Below are 22,655 nucleotides of genomic sequence, written 5' to 3'. Positions count from 1 at the left end.
GATCCATCAGTTGGTTGGTTCATTGATTGATCCATTGGTTGGTTGGTTGGTTCATTGATTGATCCATCGGTTGATTGGTTCGTTGATTGATCCATCGGTTGGTTGGTTCATTGAGTGATCCATCAGTTGGTTGGTTCATTGATTGATCCATCGGTTGGTTGGTTCATTGATTGATCCATCGGTTGGTTGGTTCATTGATTGATCCATCGGTTGGTTGATTCATTGATTGATCCATCGGTTGATTGGTTCGTTGATTGATCCATCGGTTGGTTGGTTCGTTGATTGATCCATCGGTTGGTTGATTCATTGATTGATCCATCGGTTGATTGGTTCGTTGATTGATCCATCAGTTGGTTGGTTCATTGAGTGATCCATCGGTTGGTTGGTTCATTGGGTGATCCATCGGTTGATTGGTTCATTGATTGATCCATCAGTTGATTGGTTCATTGATTGATCCATCGGTTGGTTGGTTCATTGATTGATCCATCGGTTGATTGGTTCATCGGTTGGTCGGGTTTTTGATCGATCGATCGCTCCCATCAGCGCTCCCACCCCGCCATCACCCCTGACCTGTCCCTCCTGCTGTCCCCCAGTCCGAGGACCTCGGCGCCTGCGCGCAGTTCGACGGCGGCCGGCAGACGCGGAACATGATGCCGAGCGCCAGCTGCGTCTTCCCCACCTTCAACCTGCGCAAGCCCTCCTCGGAGACGGACATCGAGAACTGGGCCTCCAAGCACTTCAACAAGCACACCCAAGGGCTCTTCCGGCGGAAGGTCTCCATCGCCAACATGCTGGCCTGGAGCAGCGAATCCATCAAGAAGCCCATGATCATGACCAACGACCGCAACGTCAAGAAGGAGGCGTGCGAGATCTTCAAGCTCATCCAGATGTACATGGGCGACCGGCGGGCCAAGACGGACCAGCTCAACGTGGCCTTGGAGATCGCCACCAAAGGTTGGAGCGTGCAGGGGCTGCGCGACGAGCTCTACATCCAGCTGTGCCGGCAGACCACCGAGAACTTCCGTTACGAGAGCCTGGCCCGCGGCTGGGAGCTCATGGCCATCTGCTTGGCCTTTTTCCCGCCCACTCCCAAATTCCATTCCTACCTTGAAGGATACATTTACCGGCACATGGACCCGGTGAACGACACCAAAGGTAAGCGAGGAACCGCGGCCCGGTGGCTTCTGCGGCTGTCTCCGGTTTCTGGAAGTGTGGCAGGTCAGGGTCGGATGGGGATCGGAGCGACCTGGGGTAGTGGAAGGTGTCCCTGGATGGTCTTTGTGGTTCCTTCTGACCCAAACCATTCCATGACTCCATGACCCAATCCATTGATGGGGTTCCTTTCCTCTTGGCGGAGTGTCCTCGTGGAAGGGTGGATGAGGAACTCATCCAAAACATCTCCTGGAGGTGCATCCAATGCTGTGGGGCCTTTCCCATCTTTCTCCTCCCCAGAAATCCAACAGGAACTGAGCTTTGACACCTCTGTGGGATCAGCGTCACCTCCGCTCCTGGAGCTTCTCCCATCCCCTGAGGTTCCTTCCAACCCGAACCATTCCATGACTCCATGACCCAATCCATTGATTTGGTTCCTTTCCTCTTGGCTGAGTGTCCTCATGGAAGGGTGGATGAGGAACTCATCCAAAACATCTCCTGGAGGTGCATCCAGTGCTGTGGGGCCTTTCCCACCTTTCTCCTTCCCAGAAATCCAACAGGAACTGAGCTTTGACACCTCTGTGGGATCAGCGTCACCTCCGCTCCTGGAGCTTCTCCCATCCCCTGAGCTTCCTTCTGACCCAAACCATTCCATGACTCCATGACCCAATCCATTGATGGGGTTCCTTTCCTCTTGGTGGAGTGTCCTCATGGAAGGGTGGATGAGGAACTCATCCAAAACATCTCCTGGAGGTGCATCCAGTGCTGTGGGGCCTTTCCCATCTTTCTCCTTCCCGGAAATCCAACAGGAACTGAGCTTTGACACCTCTGTGGGATCAGCGTCAGCTCCGCTCCTGGAGCTTCTCCCATCCCCTGAGGTTCCTTCCAGCCCAGCCTTCAGAGGTTCCTTCCAACCCAAACCATTCCATAATTCCATGGTTCCACCATCATTCCCACTTCCAGATGTTCCTTCTCAAGTAGCTTTGGATCCAAAATCCCGTGATTCCATGGTTTCCATCATTCCCACCTCCAGATGTTCCTTCTCAAGTAGCTTTGGGTCCAAAATCCCATGATTCCATGGTTTCCATCGTTCCCACCTCCAGATGTTCCTTCTCAAGTAGCTTTGGATCCAAAATCCCATGATTCCATGGTTTCCATCGTTCCCACCTCCAGATGTTCCTTCTCAAGTAGCTTTGGATCCAAAATCCCATGATTCCATGGTTCCACCATCATTCCCACCTCCAGATGTTCCTTCTCAAGTAGCTTTGGATCCAAAATCCCATAATTCCATGGTTCCCATTGTTCCCACCTCCAGATGTTCCTTCTCAAGTAGCTTTAGATCCAAAATCCTGTGATTCCATGGTTCCACCATCATTCCCATCTCCAGATGTTCCGTCTCAAGTATCTTTGGACCCAAAATCCCATAATTCCATGGTTCCACCATCGTTCCCACCTCCAGATGTTTCTTCTCAAGTAGCTTTGGATCCAAAATCCTGTGATTCCATGGTTCCACCATCATTCCCACCTCCAGATGTTCCTTCTCAATTAGCTTTGGATCCAAAATCCCATGATTCCATGGTTTCCATCAATCCCACCTCCAGATGTTCCTTCTCAAGTAGCTTTGGATCCAAAATCCCATGATTCCATGGTTTCAATCGTTCCCACCTCCAGATGTTCCTTCTCAAGTAGCTTTGGATCCAAAATCCGGTGATTCCATGGTTTCCATCATTCCCACCTCCAGATGTTTCTTCTCAAGTAGCTTTAGATCCAAAATCCCATGATTCCATGGTTTCCATCATTCCCATCTCCACATGTTCCTTCTCAAGTAGCTTTGGATCCAAAATCCCATGATTCCATGGTTTCCATCATTCCCACCTCCAGATGTTCCTCCTCAAGTAGCTTTAGATCCAAAATCCTGTGATTCCATGGTTTCCATCATTCCCACCTCCAGATGTTTCTTCTCAAGTAGCTTTGGATCCAAAATCTGGTGGTTCCATGGTTCCACCATCTTTCCCACCTCCAGATGTTCCTTCTCAAGTAGCTTTGGATCCAAAATCCCATAATTCCATGGTTCCACCATCATTCCCACCTCCAGATGTTTCTTCTCAAGTAGCTTTGGATCCAAAATCCCGTGATTCCATGGTTCCACCATCATTCCCACCTCCAGATGTTTCCTATCTAGTAGCTTTGGATCCAAAATCCCGTGATTCCATGGTTCCACCATCATTCCCATCTCCAGATGTTCCTTCTCAAGTAGCTTTGGATCCAAAATCCTGTGATTCCATGGTTCCACCATCGTTCCCACCTCCAGATGTTTCTTCTCAAGTAGCTTTGTACCCAAAATCCCATAATTCCATGGTTTCCATCATTCCCACCTCCAGATGTTCCTTCTCAAGTAGCTTTGGATCCAAAATCCCATAATTCTATGGTTTCCATCGTTCCCACCTCCAGATGTTTCTTCTCAAGTAGCTTTGGATCCAAAATCCCATGATTCCATGGTTCCACCATCATTCCCACCTCCAGATGTTCCTTCTCAAGTAGCTTTGGATCCAAAATCCCGTGATTCCATGGTTTCCATCATTCCCACCTCCAGATGTTCCTTCTCAAGTAGCTTTGGATCCAAAATCCTGTGATTCCATGGTTTCCATCATTCCCACCTCCAGATGTTCCTTCTCAAGTAGCTTTGGATCCAAAATCCTGTGATTCCATGGTTCCACCATCATTCCCACCTCCAGATGTTTCTTCTCAAGTAGCTTTGGATCCAAAATCCTGTGATTCCATGGTTTCCATCGTTCCCATCTCCAGATGTTCCTTCTCAAGTAGCTTTGTATCCAAAATCCCATGATTCCATGGTTCCACCATCATTCCAACCTCCAGATGTTTCTTCTCAAGTAGCTTTGGATCCAAAATCCCATGATTCCATGGTTTCCATCGTTCCCACCTCCAGATGTTTCTTCTCAAGTAGCTTTGGATCCAAAATCGCGTGATTCCATGGTTTCCATCATTCCCATCTCCAGATGCTTCTTCTCAAGTAGCTTTGGATCCAAAATCTGGTGGTTCCATGGTTCCACCATCAATCCCACCTCCAGATGTTCCTTCTCAAGTAGCTTTGGATCCAAAATCCTGTGATTCCATGGTTCCACCATCATTCCCACCTCCAGATGTTCCCTCTCAAGTAGCTTTGGGTCCAAAATCTCGTGATTCCGTGGTTTCCATCATTTCCACCTCCAGATGTTCCGTCTCAAGTAGCTTTGGACCCAAAAATCCCATAATTCCATGGTTTCCATCATTCCCACCTCCAGATGTTCCTTCTCAAGTAGCTTTGGATCCAAAATCCCATGATTCCATGGTTTCCATCATTCGCACCTCCAGATGTTCCGTCTCAAGTAGCTTTGGACCCAAAAATCCCATAATTCCATGGTTCCACCATCATTCCGACCTCCAGATGTTCCTTCTCAAGTAGCTTTGGACCCAAAATCCCATAATTCCATGGTTCCACCATCGTTCCCACCTCCAGATGTTTCTTCTCAAGTAGCTTTGGATCCAAAATCCTGTGATTCCATGGTTCCACCACCATTCCCACCTCCAGATGTTTCTTCTGAAGTAGCTTTGGATCCAAAATCCCGTGATTCCATGGTTTCCATCATTCCCACCTCCAGATGTTCCCTCTCAAGTAGCTTTAGATCCAAAATCCCGTGATTCCATGGTTTCCATCATTCCCACCTCCAGATGTTCCTTCTCAAGTAGCTTTGGATCCCAAAAAACCCCCAATGTCGGGATGGAAGCCATCTCCCGAGGTTTTTGGCCATAGCCACAGAAGGAGACAGAAATTTGGGAAATTTGGGAGCTTTAGGAGATCCTCTCCAGCCTTGGGATCGGTTGTCCCAAATCCTCGTCCCCACGAGTCGATGCCACCTCCCGGTGGGTCGCGGCTGAAGGTGGGATTGGGAATCCAGGAGGATTCAGCTCCTGGAGGACACCAGGAGATGATCCCAGCCCAGGAGGCCACAGAAGGTGGAGACGATTCCCGATGGGAATTCCCAAGAACCTTGGGATGGGTTGGGTTGGGTTGGGTTGGTCCCACCAGAGGCGTCAAAGTCACTTCCGCCCCCAAATCCTCGTCGGCCAATCAGAGCCCTCTCCCGGGAATTCCCAAATCCCGTCCCCGCCTCGAGCTCTCCGCGTTTTCCCCCCGGAATTCCCAAATCCCATCCCCACCTCAAGCTCTCCGCGTTTTCCCCCCGGAATTCCCAAATCCCGTCCCCGCCTCGAGCTCTCCGTGTTTAATTCGGAAATTCCCAAATCCCGTCCCCTCCTCGAGCTCTCCGTGTTTAATTCCAGAATTCCCAAATCCCGTCCCCGCCTCGAGCTCTCCCTGTTTAATTCCAGAATTCCCAAATCCCGTCCCCGCCTCGAGCTCTCCATGTTTAATTCCAGAATTCCCAAATCCCGTCCCCGCCTCGAGCTCTCCGTGTTTAATTTGGGAATTCCCAAATCCCGTCCCCGCCTCGAGCTCTCCGTGTTTAATTTGGGAATTCCCAAATCCCGTCCCCGCCTCGAGCTCTCCGTGTTTAATTCCGGAATTCCCAAATCCCGTCCCCGCCTCGAGCTCTCCGTGTTTAATTCGGGAATTCCCAAATCCCGTCCCCGCCTCGAGCTCTCCGTGTTTAATTCCAGAATTCCCAAATCCCGTCCCCGCCTCGAGCTCTCCGTGTTTAATTCGGGAATTCCCAAATCCCGTCCCCACCTCGAGCTCTCCGTGTTTAATTCGGGAATTCCCAAATCCCGTCCCCGCCTCGAGCTCTCCGCATTTAATTCGGGAATTCCCAAATCCCGTCCCCGCCTCGAGCTCTCCGTGTTTAATTCCAGAATTCCCAAATCCCGTCCCCGCCTCGAGCTCTCCGTGTTTAATTCGGGAATTCCCAAATCCCGTCCCCACCTCGAGCTCTCCGCGTTTAATTCCGGAATTCCCAAATCCCGTCCCTGCCTCGAGCTCTCCGTGTTTAATTCGGGAATTCCCAAATCCCGTCCCCGCCTCGAGCTCTCCGTGTTTAATTCGGGAATTCCCAAATCCCGTCCCCGCCTCGAGCTCTCCGTGTTTAATTCGGGAATTCCCAAATCCCGTCCCCGCCTCGAGCTCTCCGTGTTTAATTTGGGAATTCCCAAATCCCGTCCCCACCTCGAGCTCTCCGTGTTTAATTCGGGAATTCCCAAATCCCGTCCCCGCCTCGAGCTCTCCGTGTTTAATTCCGGGAATTCCCAAATCCCGTCCCCACCTCGAGCTCTCCGTGTTTAATTCGGGAATTCCCAAATCCCGTCCCCGCCTCGAGCTCTCCGTGTTTAATTCCGGGAATTCCCAAATCCCGTCCCCGCCTCGAGCTCTCCGTGTTTAATTCGGGAATTCCCAAATCCCGTCCCCGCCTCGAGCTCTCCGCGTTTTCCCCCCGGAATTCCCAAATCCCGTCCCCGCCTCGAGCTCTCCGTGTTTAATTCGGGAATTCCCAAATCCCGTCCCCGCCTCGAGCTCTCCGCGTTTTCCCCCCGGAATTCCGTTGTCGGCGTCGATTTGTTCCAATTCCCGTTTTTCATCGTCATTTTAATTCGGTTTTTATTTCAGTTTGATTTTATTTTCATTTCCCTTCGTTCCGGTTTTCACTCGCGGATTTCCCTGGGTTTAATTTGCCGTTGAATTTGTAGCTCGTTTGTTTTTATATTAATTTTCTCCTTTTTTGTTTCAGTCGATTTCTTTTCCATTCAGTTGATCGTATTTTTAATTTTCGTCTTTATTTCCTTCGATTATCGCTCTCATGCCGATTTTATTTTCATTTCATTTTTTTTTTTTTAATTTCTATTCCGTGAATTTTTTAAACGTTTCCCTTTTTTTTTTAACTCTTTGCCCACTTATTTTGATTTTTTTTAATCTTGGCATACTTATTTTTATTTTATTTTTATTTATGGATTTTTTTATTTTTATGTTTTAATTTTCAATTTTAATTAAGCTTGATTTTTTTATTTTCATTTCCTATTGTTTATTCATAAATAACTTTATTTTCCTTTCCATTTTCACGGCATTTTCAATGTTTCATTTAATTCAATTTCATTTCAATGGTTTATTTTCATTTCCACTTTTATTTTTATTCCTAATTTTTTCATTTTCCTTTCCATTTCTCCCTTTAATTTCTTTTCTGTTTTCCGTCCCATTTAATTTCATTGCCCATTGAATTTCCATTTTTTTTAATTTAATTTTTTTTAAATTTCCATTTCAATCTTCATTTATATTCTTATTAATTACTATTTATTAATTCTTATTAATTACTATTTATTAGCCTTATTATTTATTAACATTACTATTTCTCACTGATGCCAACACTAATGCCAACTTCCGTATTTTGATTTCTTATTATTTATTAATAATAGAATAAATTAATTCCTTTTCATTTCTTTTTAATTTTTAATCAGTTTTTATTTTAGCACGTCGATTTTCTTTTTAATTTATTCATTATTAACGCGACAGTTTTCATTTCCATTTCACCTTTAATTTCCTTTTCCCGTTCCAATTTACGCCGTCCTTTCAACTTTAATTTCAATTTCAATTTCAATTTTAACTCTAATTTTAATTTCAATTTTCATTTCAATTTCAACTTTAATTTCAATTTCAGTTTTAATTTCAATTTTAACTTCAATTTTAATTTCAATTTTCATTTCAATTTCAAGTTTCATTTCAATTTTCATTTCAACTTTCATTTCAATTTCAACTTTAATTTCGATTTTCATTTCAATTTTAATTTTGATTTTAATTTCAATTTTGATTTCCATTTTAATTTATATTTCAATTTTAATTTCAATTTTGATTTCATTTTCGATTTCAGTTTTAATTGCAATTTTAATTTCAATTTCCATTTTATATTCAATTTTAACCTTAATTTCAACTTTAATTTCAACTTCAATTTCAATTCTCATTTCAATTTCAATTTTAGTTTCAATTTCAGCTTTAATTTCAATTTTAATTTCAATTTCGATTTTGATTGTGATTCTCATTTCAATTTCAATTTCCGTTTCAATTTCAATTTTAACCTTAATTTCCATTTTAATTTTAACCCTAATTTCAATTTCAGCTTTAATTTCAATTTCGATTTCAATTTCAACTTTAATTTCGACTGTCATTTCAATTTTAAACCTAATTTCAATTTCAATTTCCATTTTAATTTTAACCCTAATTTCAATTTCAGCTTTAATTTCAATTTCTATTTCAATTTCAACTTTAATTTCAACTATCATTTCAATTTTAAACCTAATTTCAATTAAAATTTCCATTTTAATTTTAACCCTAATTTCAATTTCAGCTTTAATTTCAATTTCAACTTTAATTTCGACTGCCATTTCAATTTTAAACCTAATTTCAATTTCAATTTCAGCTTTAATTTCAATTTCGATTTCAATTTCAACTTTAATTTCGACTGTCATTTCAATTTTAAACCTAATTTCAATTTCAATTTCAGCTTTAATTTCAATTTCGATTTCAATTTCAGCTTTAATTTCGACTGTCACTTCAATTTCAACCTTAATTTCAATTTCGATTCTCATTTCCAATTTCGATTTTCATTTCAATTTCGGTTTTCATTTCAATTTCGATTTCAATTTCAATTTCAGTTTTCAATTTCAATTTCAGTTTTAATTTTAATTCCATTTTCATTTTCATTTCCGTTTCTTTCCCCTTCCTCCCCCCTCCCTCCCCGTCCCTCCCCCGTCCGTCCCCGGTGCCGCTTTTCCCTCGGCAATTCCCGGCTCCTCTCGTCAATTCCCGGCTCCTCTCGGCTCCTTCCGGCAATTCCCGGCTCCTCCCGGCAATTCCCGGCTGCTCTCGGCTCGCCCCGGCAGTCTCGCGGCACCTCCGGCACGTGGCGGCCCGGAGCGAGCAGCGGAAGCACAAATTGCGCAAGAAGGCCAAAGGCCCGAGCCCGGAGGCGCCGGGTAAAAGAGCGCGGATCCTTCCGCGGGTCCTTCCGCGGGTCCTTCCGCGGATCCTTCCGCGGATCCTTCCGCGGGTCCTTGGCGGCGGGGGGAGAGCGAGGGGGTGGAGGGGAGATATTAGGAATATTTGCGTTAATAATTGGATTAATGGCGGCTGGTGTGTGAGTAATACATCGTAATAAATCGTAATACATCGTAATACATCGTAATAAATCGTAATAAAACGTAATAAAACATAATAAAACGTAATGAATCAAAAGCTAGAAGATACCATTAATAATAATAATAATAAAGGAGAAATGGTAATATTAATGAGTAATAATGATAGGAGGAATAATAATAATAATAATAATAATAATAATAATAATAATAATAATATAGTGGGAGTAGTCATAGTAATAATAGTAATAATGATAATGATAAATAATGGTGGAAGTAATAGTAAATAATAATAATAGTAACAGTAACAATAGTAATAGTAGTAGTAGTAGTAGTAGTAGTAGTAGTAGTAGTAGTAATAATAATAATAATAGTAATAGTAATAGTAATAGTAATAATAGTAATAATAATAGTAATAGTAGTAGTAGCCATCATCATCGTCATCATGATAATGACAGTGATAATATTGATATTGGTATTCGTATGTGTATTATATTAATTATAAATAGTAACATGGATGTTAGTATTGGTATTAATAATAAATAGTAGCATTAATAAGAAATTAATAATATTGGTATTAGTGTTGTATTCATCATAAATCATGATATGCATGATAGCATTCATATTAACATTAATAGAAATTAGCAATATTCATTAAAATGTAATAATAATAATAGTGTTATATTAATCATAAATCATCGTGGCTAGCATTCGTATTAACAATAAAAATAAATAGTAATATCAATAAGAAATTAATAATATTAGTATTAGTGTTCTATTAATCATAAATCGTAATATGCATGCTAGCGCTCATATTAACATTAATACAAATTAGCAATATTCATTAAAATGTAATAATAATTGTATTAGCATTATATTAATAAAAAGTCATCATATGGCTGCTAGCATTCATATTAACGATAATAATAAATAGTAATATTTTAATAATAATAATAATAGTGTTATATTAGTCATGTAATATGCATGATAGCATTCATATTAACAATAAAAATAAATAGTAATATTAATAAAAAACTAATAATATTGGTATTCGTGTTATGTTAATCGTACATCATCATATGCATGATAGCACTCAGATTAACATTAATACAAATTAGCAATATTAATAGAAATGTAATAATAATTGTATTAGCATTATATTAATAAAAAGTCATCATATGGCTGCCAGCATTCATATTAACCAAAAAATAGTAATAATAAATTAATAATATTAGTATTAGTGTTATGTTAATCATAAATAATAATATGCATGATAGCACTCATATTAACATTAATACAAATTAGCAATATTCATAGAAATGTAATAATAATTGTATTAGCATTATATTAATAAAAAGTCATAATATGGCTGCTAGCATTCATATTAACAATAATAATAAATAGTAATATTCATTATAAAGTAATAATAATAGTATTAGTGTTGTATTAATAATAAATCATTATATTTATATTAGTATTAATATTAAAATTATTAAGAGCGATATTCATAAATAACAGCAGGAGTAATAATAGTTCTGCTAATCATAATAGTAAATAATAATATCGACATCATACATTTTAATATTAGAATTAATATCAGTATTTGTATAATATTAATGATAAATTGTAATATGGATGTTTGTATTCATATCAGCAATAATAACAAATAGTAATATTAATAAAAAGGTAATAATAATAGTATTAGTGTTATATTAATAATAAATCATAATATGGCTGCTAGCGTTCATATTAACAATAATAATAAATAATAATATTAATAAAAACAACAGTAATAGTATGAGTGTTATATTAATAAATTATGAGATAAAGTTAGTGTTCATATGAACATTAATAAAATTAGCAATATTAATAAAAATGTAATGATAATAGTATGGGTGTTATATTAATAATAAATCGTATTGACATCTGTATCAATATTAAAATTCATCAATAACTGCCGGAGTAATAATAGTTCTGGTAATCTTAATACTGAATAATAATAATAAATAAAAATATCTATTATTATTATTATTATTATTATCAAAATAGTTGAATTTAATCAATTTAACAATTTGTTATAATTGATTCAATTAACAGAATTAATTTAATTGGGGAAATTCCCCTCGGAATCCACCTTTGGGTTTTCCCCAACCTATTAATTAATGTAATAATTATAATAATAATAACAAAAATAATAATAATAATAATAATGAAATAGTTGAATTTAAATAATCAATCTAACAATTTGTTATAATTGATTCAATTAACAGAATTAATTTAATTGGGGAAATTCCCCTCGGAAGCCACCTTTGGGTTTTCCCCAACCTATTAATTAATGTAATAATAATAATAACAATAACAATAATAATAATAATGAAATCGTTGGATTTAAATAATCAATCTAACAATTTGTTATAATTGATTCAATTAACAAAATTAATTTAATTGGGGAAATTCCCCTCAGAATCCACCTTTGGGTTTTCCCCAACCTATTAATTAATGTAACAATTATAATAATAATAACAATAATAATAATAATAATAATAATGAAAAAGTTGAATTTAAATAATAAATCTAGCAATTTGTTATAATTGATTCAATTAACAGAATTAATTTAATTGGGGAAATTCCCCTCGGAATCCACCTTTGGGTTTTCCCCAACCTATCAATTAATGTAATAATAATAATAATAATAATAACAATAATAATAATAATAATAATAATAATAATAATAATTAGAACACTTTTTATTCAATTAATTAACAAAATTAATTTAATTGGGGAAATTCCCCTCAGAATCCACCTTTGGGTTTTCCCAATATAAAAAATAACAATAATAATAACAATAATAATAATAATAATAATAATTAGAACACTTTTTATTCAATTAATTAACAGAATTAATTGAATTGGGGAAATTCCCCTCAGAGTCCACCTCTGGGTTCCCCCCGACGCCGGGAGTTTTTAGGATCGAGGGAAATTCGGGATCCCGGGAATTCTCCACAGATGGAGAATTCTCCATCCCGGGTGGATGCTCCTGAGGAACCTCCTGAGGAACCTCCTGAGGAACCTCCAGGGGACACCCAGGAACCTCCTGAGGACACCCAGGAACCTCCTGAGGAACCTCCTGAGGAACCTCCCGAGGAACCTCCTGAGGAACCTCCTGAGGAACCTCCCGAGGAACCTCCTGAGGAACCTCCTGAGGAACCTCCTGAGGACACCCAGGAACCTCCTGAGGAACCTCCTGAGGAACCTCCTGAGGAACCTCCCGAGGAACCTCCTGAGGACACCCAGGAACCTCCTGAGGAACCTCCTGAGGAACCTCCTGAGGAACTTCCTGAGGAACCTCCTGAGGAACCTCCTGAGGAACCTCCTGAGGAACTTCCTGAGGAACCTCCTGAGGAACCTCCTGAGGAACCTCCTGAGGACACCCAGGAACCTCCTGAGGAACCTCCTGAGGACACCCAGGAACCTCCTGAGGAACTTCCTGAGGAACCTCCTGAGGACACCCAGGAACCTCCTGAGGAACCTCCTGAGGAACCTCCTGAGGAACCTCCTGGGGGCACCCAGGAACCTTCTGATGAACCTCCTGAGGACACCCAGGAACCTCCTGAGGAACCTCCTGAGGAACCTCCTGAGGAACCTCCTGAGGAACCTCCAGGGGACACCCAGGAACCTCCTGAGGAACCTCCTGAGGAACCTCCTGAGGAACCTCCTGGGGACACCCAGGAACCTCCTGAGGAACCTCCCGAGGAACCTCCTGAGGAACTTCCTGAGGAACCTCCTGAGGACACCCAGGAACCTCCTGAGGAACCTCCTGAGGAACCTCCAGGGGACACCCAGGAACCTCCTGAGGACACCCAGGAACCTCCTGAGGAACCTCCTGAGGAACCTCCAGGGGACACCCAGGAACCTCCTGAGGAAACCTCCTGAGGAACCTCCTGAGGAACTTCCTGAGGAACCTCCTGAGGACACCCAGGAACCTCCTGAGGAACCTCCTGAGGAACCTCCTGAGGACACCCAGGAACCTCCTGAGGAACCTCCTGAGGAACCTCCTGAGGAACTTCCAGGGGACACCCAGGAAGGGCTTGGGAACCTCCAGGAGCTCCGGGTGGGGCTGGTCCTTCAAAATTGGATCCACCCCCGGTACCTCCGGAGGTCCTTGGTCCGTCTTCTCCTGGGCTGCATCCCAAGCTCCAGCCGGCTCTTCTGGCAGGGGTTTGGATGGGATGGTCCTCAGAGGTCCCCGCCCACCCCAACCATTCCATCGTTCCATCGTTCCATCATTCCATCGTTCCATCATTCCATGGGTTGAGGCCACCTGGAGTCGGATGGTCCAGAAGGTCCCACCAGGTCCCCAGGGCTGTTGGGATGGTCCAGAAGGTCCCAGCAGGTCCCCAGGGCTGTTGGGATGGTCCAGAAGGTCCCACCAGGTCCCCAAGGTTCTGGGAATGATCCAGAAGGTCCCACCAGGGACTTTTTTTGGGATGATCCAGAAGGTCCCACCAGGTCCCCAGGGCTGTTGGGATGGTCCAGAAGGTCCCACCAGATCCCTAAGGCTCTGGGAACGATCCAGAAGGTCCCACCAGGGACATTTTTGGGGATGATCCAGAAGGTCCCAGCAGGTCCCCAGGGTTGTTGGGATGGTCCAGAAGGTCCCACCAGGTCCCCAAGGTTCTGGGAATGATCCAGAAGGTCCCAGCAGGTCCCCAGGGCATCTTCTGAGATGGTCCAGAAGGTCCCATCAGGTCTCCAGGGTTGTTAGGATAGGTGTCATCTAGAGAGGAGATGGGACGAAGATGGGAGCGGTGGGATCTGGAGAGGACGGATGGGATGGGAGCAGTGACCGTGGCAGTGGTGGCCCCAAAAAGCCACCTGAGATGAGGCCACCACGGAAGCTCCAGAGCTCCACGTTCGGTGGCTCCTCCAAGGTTCTTGTGAGGTTTGAGGAGGACCTTGTTCTCCTCAAACCCTCTGGGAGCAGGGATGGAGATGGAGATGATGGAGATGATGGAGATGATGGAGATGATGGAGATGATGGAGATGATGGAGATGATGGAGATGATGGAGATGGAGCAGCACCATGGGGAGAGGACAGAGAGGGGACAGGACCTCTTCCAGCTCCTGGAGGTGACATCCCACCACCCAGCGTGTCTTCTCTTGCAGGGGTGGCCATCAGCACCTACGCCAAGTACTGCTACAACAAGCTCCAGAAGGCGGCGCTGACCGGGGCCAAGAAGGTACCAGAACACGTGGTGGGCTTGGGAAGGGGTGGACAAGGAGGTCACCTCCCACCTGGAGGTCATCCAGGAGCTTCTGGGATCGGGGAAGGGGCTGGAGGAGGGAGGGAGGAGGTGCTGGGTTGTGATTGTGGCGAGGAGAACTTCTGGAGAACTTCTGGAGAACTTCTGGAGAGCATCTGGGGATCTTCTAAGGACCTTCTGGGAACTTTCCGGAATGTTTCTGGAGAGCTTCTGGTTGAGAGCTTCTGGGAATCTTCTGGGGAATTTCTGGAGAGCTTGAAAGGACCTTCTGGGCACCTCCTAAAACCTGACTGGAGATCTTCTGGAGACCTTCTGGAGAACTTCTGAGAAGACTTTTGGAGACCTTCCGGGAACCTTCTGGAAATTTTCCGGAAAATTTCTGAGAACCTTGCGAAGACCTTTAGGGGACCTTCTGGAGACTTTTAAAGGACCTTCTGTGGGCCTTCAGAAGACATTCCAGAGACCATCTGGGGATCTTCTGGAGACCCTGAAAATTTCTGGAGACCTTCTGGGATCTTCTAAGGAACATCCGGAAAACTTTTGAGACTCTTTTGGAGACTTTCTGAAACCTCCTGGAGACCTTTTGAGGACCTTCTGTGGATCTTCTGAAGACATCCTGGAGACTGACTGTGGATCTTCTGGACATCTTCCGGAAACCTACTGGAGACCTTCTAGGGACCCTCTGAAGATCTTGTAGGGACCTTCCAGGAACCTTTTAAGGATCTTCTGGAGAACTTCTGCGAGTCCTCTGGAGACCTTCTGAAGACTTTCTGGAAACCTTCTGGAGACTTTTTAGGGATTTTCTGGGGACTTTCTGAAGATCATCAGGTGATCTTCAGAAGACCTTCTGCAAATTCTGTGGAGATCTCCGGGGAACTTTCTAAAGAACTTCTGGAGACCTTCTACAAACTCTCTGGAGACCTCCTGGGAACTTTCTCAGGAACTTCTGGAGACCTTCTGCAAACTCTCTGGAGTTCTTCTGGGAACTTATTAAGAAACTTCTGGAGACCTTCTGGAAACTCTATGGAGACCTCCTGGGAACTTTCTAAAGAACTTCTGGAGACCTTCTACAAACTCTCTGGAGACCTCCTGGGAACTTTCTCAGAAACTTCGGGAGACCTTCTGCAATCTCTCTGGAGATCTCCTGGGAACTTTCTAAAGACCTTCTGGAGACCTTCTGCAAACTCTCTGGAGTTCTTCTGAAAACCTTCTGGGAACTTTCTCAGGACCTTCTGAGGACCTTCTGGAAGCCCAGCACCGATGTTCAGCTTTCCAGAAACATCCCAGAGCCGTGGTGGCTCCTCCTCTTCCTCCAGCATGGTCGTGGTCCCACCAAGCTCCATAGGGTTGGACCCACCTCCGAATCAAGATGGCGGATGGATGGATGATGGATGGATGATGGATGGATGATGGATGATGGATGATGGATGGATGATGGATGATGGATGATGGATGGATGATGGATGATGGATGATGGATGGATGATGGATGGATGATGGATGATGGATGGATGATGGATGATGGATGGATGATGGATGATGGATGGATGGATGGATGATGGATGATGGATGGATGATGGATGGATGATGGATGGATGATGGATGATGGATGGATGATGGATGATGGATGATGGATGATGGATGATGGATGGATGATGGATGGATGATGGATGGATGATGGATGATGGATGGATGGATGATGGATGGATGATGGATGATGGATGGATGGATGATGGATGGATGATGGATGATGGATGGACGATGGATGGATGATGGATGGATGATGGATGGATGGATGTCGGATGGATGATGGACGATGGATGATGGATGGTGGATGGATGATGGATGATGGATGGATGATGGATGGATGATGGATGGTGGATGGATGATGGATGATGGATGGATGATGGATGGATGATGGATGGATGATGGATGGATGATGGATGATGGATGATGGATGGATGATGGATGATGGATGGATGATGGATGGATGATGGATGGATGATGGATGATGGATGGATGATGGATGATGGATCCATGATGGATGGATGATGGATGATGGAACCATCAGAATCCATCCATGGCTCCACCACCATCCCCACCAAGCTCCACCCGGTGGGGTTTGGTAGGATCCGCGTCCCGCCCGTGACCTCTGGTGTCTCCCGCAGGGCCTGAAGAAGCCGAACATCGAGGAGATCCGTCACGCCAAGAACGCCGTCTTCAGCCCGTCCATGTTCGGCAGCTCCCTGCAGGACATCGTGGCCATGCAGAAGGAGCGGTACCCGGAGCGGCAGCTGCCCTGGGTGCAGACCCGGCTCTCCGAGGAGGTCCTGGCCCTCAACGGGGACCAGACCGAGGGCATCTTCAGGTAAAGCCACCCCACGGTGGCGGAGACGTCGCACGGTGGCGGCAAGCTGGAGGTTCTCCTAAGAGTTGTCTCACATTCGAGGTGTTCTCCTCCTCCGGTGGGTTCTTCGTGGTCGTGGAGGTTTTTGTCCTGGTGGGGTCTCGGTGGGACCAGGTTCTCAAAATGGCTTCGAGGGCGTGGAGGTGTCTCCATGGTGGCCACCAAAGTCATGGCGGGGTCTTGGTGGCACCATGCAGTGGGTACCTCCAGCTTCTCCTTGGTCCAAGGTCATGGAGGTGTCTCCATGGTGGCCACCAGCCATGGTGAGGATCTTGGTGGCACCATCCAGTGGGTCCCTCCAACTTCTCCTTGCTCCAAGGCCGTGGAGGTTTCTCCATGGTGACCACCAAAGTCGTGGCAGGGTCTTGGTGCCACCATCCGCTGGGTTCCTCCAACTTCTCCTCGTTCCATGGAGGTTTCTCCGTGGTGGCCACCAAAGTCATGGTGGTGGTCTTGGTGCCACCATCCCCTGGGTTCCTCCAACTTCTCCTTGCTCCAAGGCCGTGGAGGTTTCTCCGTGGTGACCACCAAAGTCATGGCAGGGTCTTGGTGCCACCATCCCCTGGGTCCCTCCAGCTTCTCCTTGCTCCATGGGGGTTGCTCCACAGGGGTCACCAGACCAATGATGGGACCTTGGTGGCACCATCCAAGTGGGGCCCTCCAGCTTCTCCTTGGTCCAAGGCCATGGAAGTTCCTCCACGGTGGCCACCAGTCATGGCGGGGTCTTGGTGGCACCAACACACTCCCAAGGTGGCTGCAAGGCCATGGAGATTTCTCCATGGTGTCCCTCAGGATGGGGTCTTGGTGGCACCAACCCCCTCAAGATGGGGTCTTGGTGGCACCAACCATCTCCATGTCCCTCAAGATGGGGTCTTGGTGGCACCAACCATCTCCACGTCCCTCAAGACGGGATCTTGGTGGCACCAACCATCTCCACATCCCTCAAGACGGGATCTTGGTGGCACCAACCATCTCCACATCCCTCAAGACGGGATCTTGGTGGCCCCAACCATCTCCACGTCCCTCAAGATGGGATCTTGGTGGCACCAACCATCTCCACGTCCCTCAAGATGGGATCTTGGTGGCACCAGCCCCCTCAAGATGGGATCTTGGTGGCACCGACCATCTCCACGTCCCTCAAGATGGGATCTTGGTGGCACCAACCCCCTCAAGATGGGGTCTTGGTGGCACCGACCATCTCCACGTCCCTCAAGACGGGATCTTGGTGGCCCCAACCATCTCCACGTCCCTCAAGATGGGATCTTGGTGGCACCAACCATCTCCACGTCCCTCAAGACGGGATCTTGGTGGCACCGACCATCTCCACGTCCCTCAAGTTGGGCACCAACCATCTCCGCGCCCCTCAAGACGAGATCTCGGTGCCACCAACCATCTCCGTGCCCACCTGACGTCCCCTCCCCGTTCTCCTGGACCCACCTAAAACCGCCGAGCCGGGAGGTCCCCTCCGGTCGCTCGGCCACCGACTCTTCTCCCCGTCCCACCCCACCACCGCAGGGTCCCGGGCGACATCGACGAGGTCAACGCTCTCAAGCTCCAGGTGGACCAGTGGAAGATCCCCACCGGCTTGGAGGACCCGCACGTTCCCGGTAGGAGCTGGGGCGGGGGGACCGGTGGGGGGTTTTTTTTTGGGTGGGGGGCGGTGGGACGGGAGCCGGGGCGCAGAAGAAGACCTCCGAGACCTCACGGCGCCGTCCCGCGGCAGCGTCGCTGCTGAAGCTGTGGTACCGCGAGCTGGAGGAGCCGCTGATCCCTCACGACTTCTACGAGCGCTGCATCTCCCACTACGAGAACGCCGAGGCCGCGGTGGCCGTGGTCCACGCCCTGCCCCGCATCAACCGGATGGTGCTGTGCTACCTCATCCGCTTCCTGCAGGTGGGCGAAGGTCTTCTGCTGCCGCCCGCCGGGGCGGGGCCGCTCCTGGAGGTGGTTTTGGGGTGGTGGTGGTGGGGGGGGGGAAGAACGGGGAGTTGCGCCAAGACCGTCGTCTTCATCGTTCTCCTCACACGCCGTGGGTTGGTGACCTTGGTGATTCTCCTGGTTCCTGCTCCTGAGGTGGTTTTGGGGTTCTCCAAGGTCACCACATGGGAGTTCCACCAAGCCCGTCGTCTTCATCGTTCTCCTCCCACGCCATGAGTTGGTGACCTTGGTGATTCTCGCGGTTCCTGCTCCTGAGGTGGTTTTGGGTTCTCCAAGCTCATCATGTGGTGAGCTCCGTCTCCCTCAGGAACCAGGAGTTCCACCAAGCCCATCGTCTTCATCGTTCTCCTCACACGCCATGAGTTTATGGCCCAGTGACCATCCTGGTTCCTTCTCCTGAGGTGGTTTTGGGTTCTCCAAGGTGACCACATGGGAGTTCCACCAAGCCCATCATCTTCATCGTTCTCCTCACACGCCGTGGGTTGGTGACCTTGGTGATTCTCCTGGTTCCTGGTCCTGAAGTGGTTTTGGGGTTCTCCAAGGTCACCACATGGGAGTTCCACCAAGCCCATCGTCTTCATCATTCTCCTCCCACCCCATGGGTTTGCACCCCTGGTTGTCCATTCTGGTTCCTGCTCCTGAGGTGGTTTGGGGTTCTCCAAGGTCACCACGTGGTGAGCTCCATCTCCCTCAGGAACCAGGAGTTCCACCAAGCCCATCGTCTTCATCGTTCTCCTCACACGCCATGAGTTTATGGCCCAGTGACCCTCCTGGTTCCTGCTCCTGAGGTGGTTTTGGGGTTCTCCAAGGTCATCACGTGGGAGTTCCACCAAGCCCATCATCTCCATCATTCTCCTCCCACACCATGAGTTGGTGCCCTTGGTGATTCTCCTGGTTCCTTTTCCTGAGGTGGTTTTGGGGTTCTCCAAGGTCATCACGTGGTGACCCCAATCTCCCTCAGGAACCAGGAGTTCCACCAAGCCCATCGTCTTCATCGTCCTCCTCCCACCCCATGGGTTTGCACCCCTGGTTGTCCATTCTGGTTCCTTCTCCTGAGGTGGTTTTGGGTTCTCCAAGGTCACCACGTGGTCACCCAGGATCAGGAGTTCCACCAAGCCCATCATCTCCATTCACTCTAGATGTTCATACTCCTGGTGACCCTCCTGGTTCCTGCTCCTGAGGTGGTTTTGGGGTTCTCCAAGGCCACCAGGTGAAGAACCGGCTCCACCCGCTCCTCCCGCCCATCTCCCACCAACCCCATCACCTCCATTCACTCTAGATGTTCCTGCTCCTGGTGACCCTCCTGGTTCCTTCTCCTGAGGTGGTTTTGGGTTCTCCAAGGTCACCACGTGGTGGGAATGAACTGGGAGTTCCACCAAGCCCAACATCTCCATTGTCCTCCTCCCTCCCCATGGGTTTGCACCCCTGGTTGTCCATTCTGGTTCCTTCTCCTGAGGTGGTTTTGGGGTTCTCCAAGGCCACCAGGTGAAGAACCGCTCCTCCCGCTCCTCCCGCCCATCTCCCACCAACCCCATCACCTCCACCCACCCCAGGTGTTCACAGCCTCCTAGATGACCTTTCTGGTTCCTTCTCCTGAGGTGGTTTGGGGCTCTCCAAGGTCAACATGTGGTCACCCAGGATCAGGAGTTCCACCAACCCCATCACCTCCGTTCATTCTAGATGTTCATGCTCCTGGTGACCCTCCTGGTTCCTGCTCCTGAGGTGGTTTGGGGTTCTCCAAGGTCACCACGTGGTGGGAAAGAACCGGGAGTTCCACCAAGGCCAACATTTCCATCATCCTCCTCCCACCCCATGGGTTTGCACCCCTGGTTGTCCATTCTGGTTCCTTCTCCTGAGGTGGTTTTGGGGTTCTCCAAGGTCACCACGTGGTGGCCATGAACTGGGAGTTCCACCAAGCCCATCATCTCCATCGTCCTCCTCCCACCCCACAAGTTCATGCCCCAGTGACCCTCCTGGTTCCTTCTCCTGAGATGGTTTGGGGTTCTCCAAGGTCACCACATGGTGGGAAAGAACTGGGAGCTCCACCAAGCCCAACATCTCCATCATCCTCCTCCCACCCATCTCCCACCAACCCCATCACCTCCACCCACCCCAGGTGTTCACGGCCTCCTAGATGACCCTTCTGGTTCCTTCTCCTGAGGTGGTTTGGGGTTCTCCAAGGTCACCATGTGGTCACCCAGGATCAGGAGTTCCAGCAAGCCCATCATCTCCATCTTCCCCCTCCCACCCCATGACTTTATGCGCTTGGTGACCCTCCTGGTTCCTTCTCCTGAGGTGGTTTTGGGGTTCTCCAAAGCCACCAGGTGAAGAACCGGCTCCTCCCGCTCCTCCCGCCCATCTCCAGCCAACCCCATCACCTCCATTCACTCTAGATGTTCCTGCTCCTGGTGACCCTCCTGGTTCCTTCTCCTGAGGTGGTTTTGGGGTTCTCCAAGGTCACCACGTGGTGGGAATGAACTGGGAGTTCCACCAAGCCCATCATCTCCATCGTCCTCCTCCCACCCCACAAGTTCATGCCCCAGTGACCCTCCTGGTTCTCCCACCCCATGGGTTTGCGCCCCTGGTTGTCCATTCTGGTTCCTGCTGCTGAGGTGGTTTGGGGTTCTCCAAGGTCATCACATGGTGGGAATGAACTGGGAGTTCCACCAAGCCCATCATCTCCATCGTCCTCCTCCCACCCCATGACTTTATGCCCTTGGTGACCCTCCTGGTTCCTTCTCCTGATGTGGTTTGGGATTCTCCAAGGTCACCACGTGGTGGGAAAGAACCAGGAGTTCCACCAAGCCCATCATCTCCATCTTCCCCCTCCCACCCCATGACTTTATGCCCTTGGTGACCCTCCTGGTTCCTGCTCCTGAGGTGGTTTTGGGTTCTCCAAGGTGACCACATGGGAGTTCCACCAACCCCATCATCTCCATCATCCCCCTCCCACCCCACAAGTTCATGCCCCAGTGACCCTCCTGGTTCCTTCTCCTGAGGTGGTTTTGGGGTTCTCCAAGGCCACCAGGTGAAGAACCGGCTCCTCCCGCCCGTCTCCGGCCGACGCCCTGAGCTCCTCCTTTCTCCTCCCGCCGCCCGCAGGTCTTCGTGCAGCCGGCCAACGTGGCCGTCACCAAGATGGACGTCAACAACCTGGCCATGGTGATGGCGCCCAACTGCCTGCGGTGCCGCTCGGACGACCCGCGGGTCATCTTCGAGAACACGCGCAAGGAGATGTCCTTCATCCGCGTCCTCATCCAGCACCTGGACACCAGCTTCATGGAGGGCGTCCTATAGCGGCCGCCGTCGGCCCCGTCCCACCCCACCCCACCCCGGCGCCGAGGGTCCGAGTCCCCGGGGGGTGGCACCGATCTCCAGCGAGGGCCGGGAGGTCCGGGAGGTTCTTCGAGGTGTGGGGAGCTCCGTGTCCACCCAGAACTGGGAGCTCCGTGAGGTTCCTCTCCAGCTTCACCACGTGGTGAGCTCCGTAGTCACCAAGAACTGGGAGGTCCGTGAGGTTCTTCTCCAGCTTCACCGCGTGGTGAGCTCCATAGTCACCAAGAACTGGGAGGTCCAGGAGGTTCTTCAATGCGTGGTGAGCTCCATGTCCACCAAGAACTGGGAGCTCCGTGAGGTTCCTCTCCAGCTTCACCGCGTGGTGAGCTCCGTAGTCACCAAGAACTGGGAGGTCCGTGAGGTTCTCCAGCTTCACCGCGTGGTGAGCTCCATCTCCGCCAAGAGCCAGGAGGTCCATGAGGTTCTCCA

At 47.6% G+C, this 22,655-nt stretch overlaps 1 protein-coding gene across 2 annotated transcripts in view; it reads left to right on the top strand.

Annotated features, from left to right (window-relative positions):
- ARHGAP39 (Rho GTPase activating protein 39) overlaps positions 1 to 22,649 on the top strand; it is a 122,722-nt gene extending 100,073 nt beyond the window's left edge. Inside the window, exons 5-11 of one of the 2 annotated variants that reach the window (XM_040082317.1) lie at positions 594 to 1,155; positions 9,031 to 9,123; positions 14,449 to 14,522; positions 16,714 to 16,913; positions 18,468 to 18,559; positions 18,676 to 18,845; positions 21,993 to 22,649. In XM_040082317.1, the coding sequence (XP_039938251.1) occupies positions 594 to 1,155; positions 9,031 to 9,123; positions 14,449 to 14,522; positions 16,714 to 16,913; positions 18,468 to 18,559; positions 18,676 to 18,845; positions 21,993 to 22,187 (1,386 nt within the window). In that variant the 3' untranslated portion in view covers positions 22,188 to 22,649. The remainder of the gene's footprint in view (positions 1 to 593; positions 1,156 to 9,030; positions 9,124 to 14,448; positions 14,523 to 16,713; positions 16,914 to 18,467; positions 18,560 to 18,675; positions 18,846 to 21,992) is intronic. The other variant, XM_040082332.1, reaches the window with a different exon arrangement.
- The last annotated feature ends 6 nt before the right edge of the window (positions 22,650 to 22,655 follow it).

This window comes from Hirundo rustica, chromosome 1 (genome assembly GCF_015227805.2).
Source record: "Hirundo rustica isolate bHirRus1 chromosome 1, bHirRus1.pri.v3, whole genome shotgun sequence".
In the NCBI taxonomy this organism is placed as follows: domain Eukaryota; kingdom Metazoa; phylum Chordata; class Aves; order Passeriformes; family Hirundinidae; genus Hirundo; species Hirundo rustica.
This window is presented reverse-complemented; position numbering and strand designations above follow the sequence as displayed.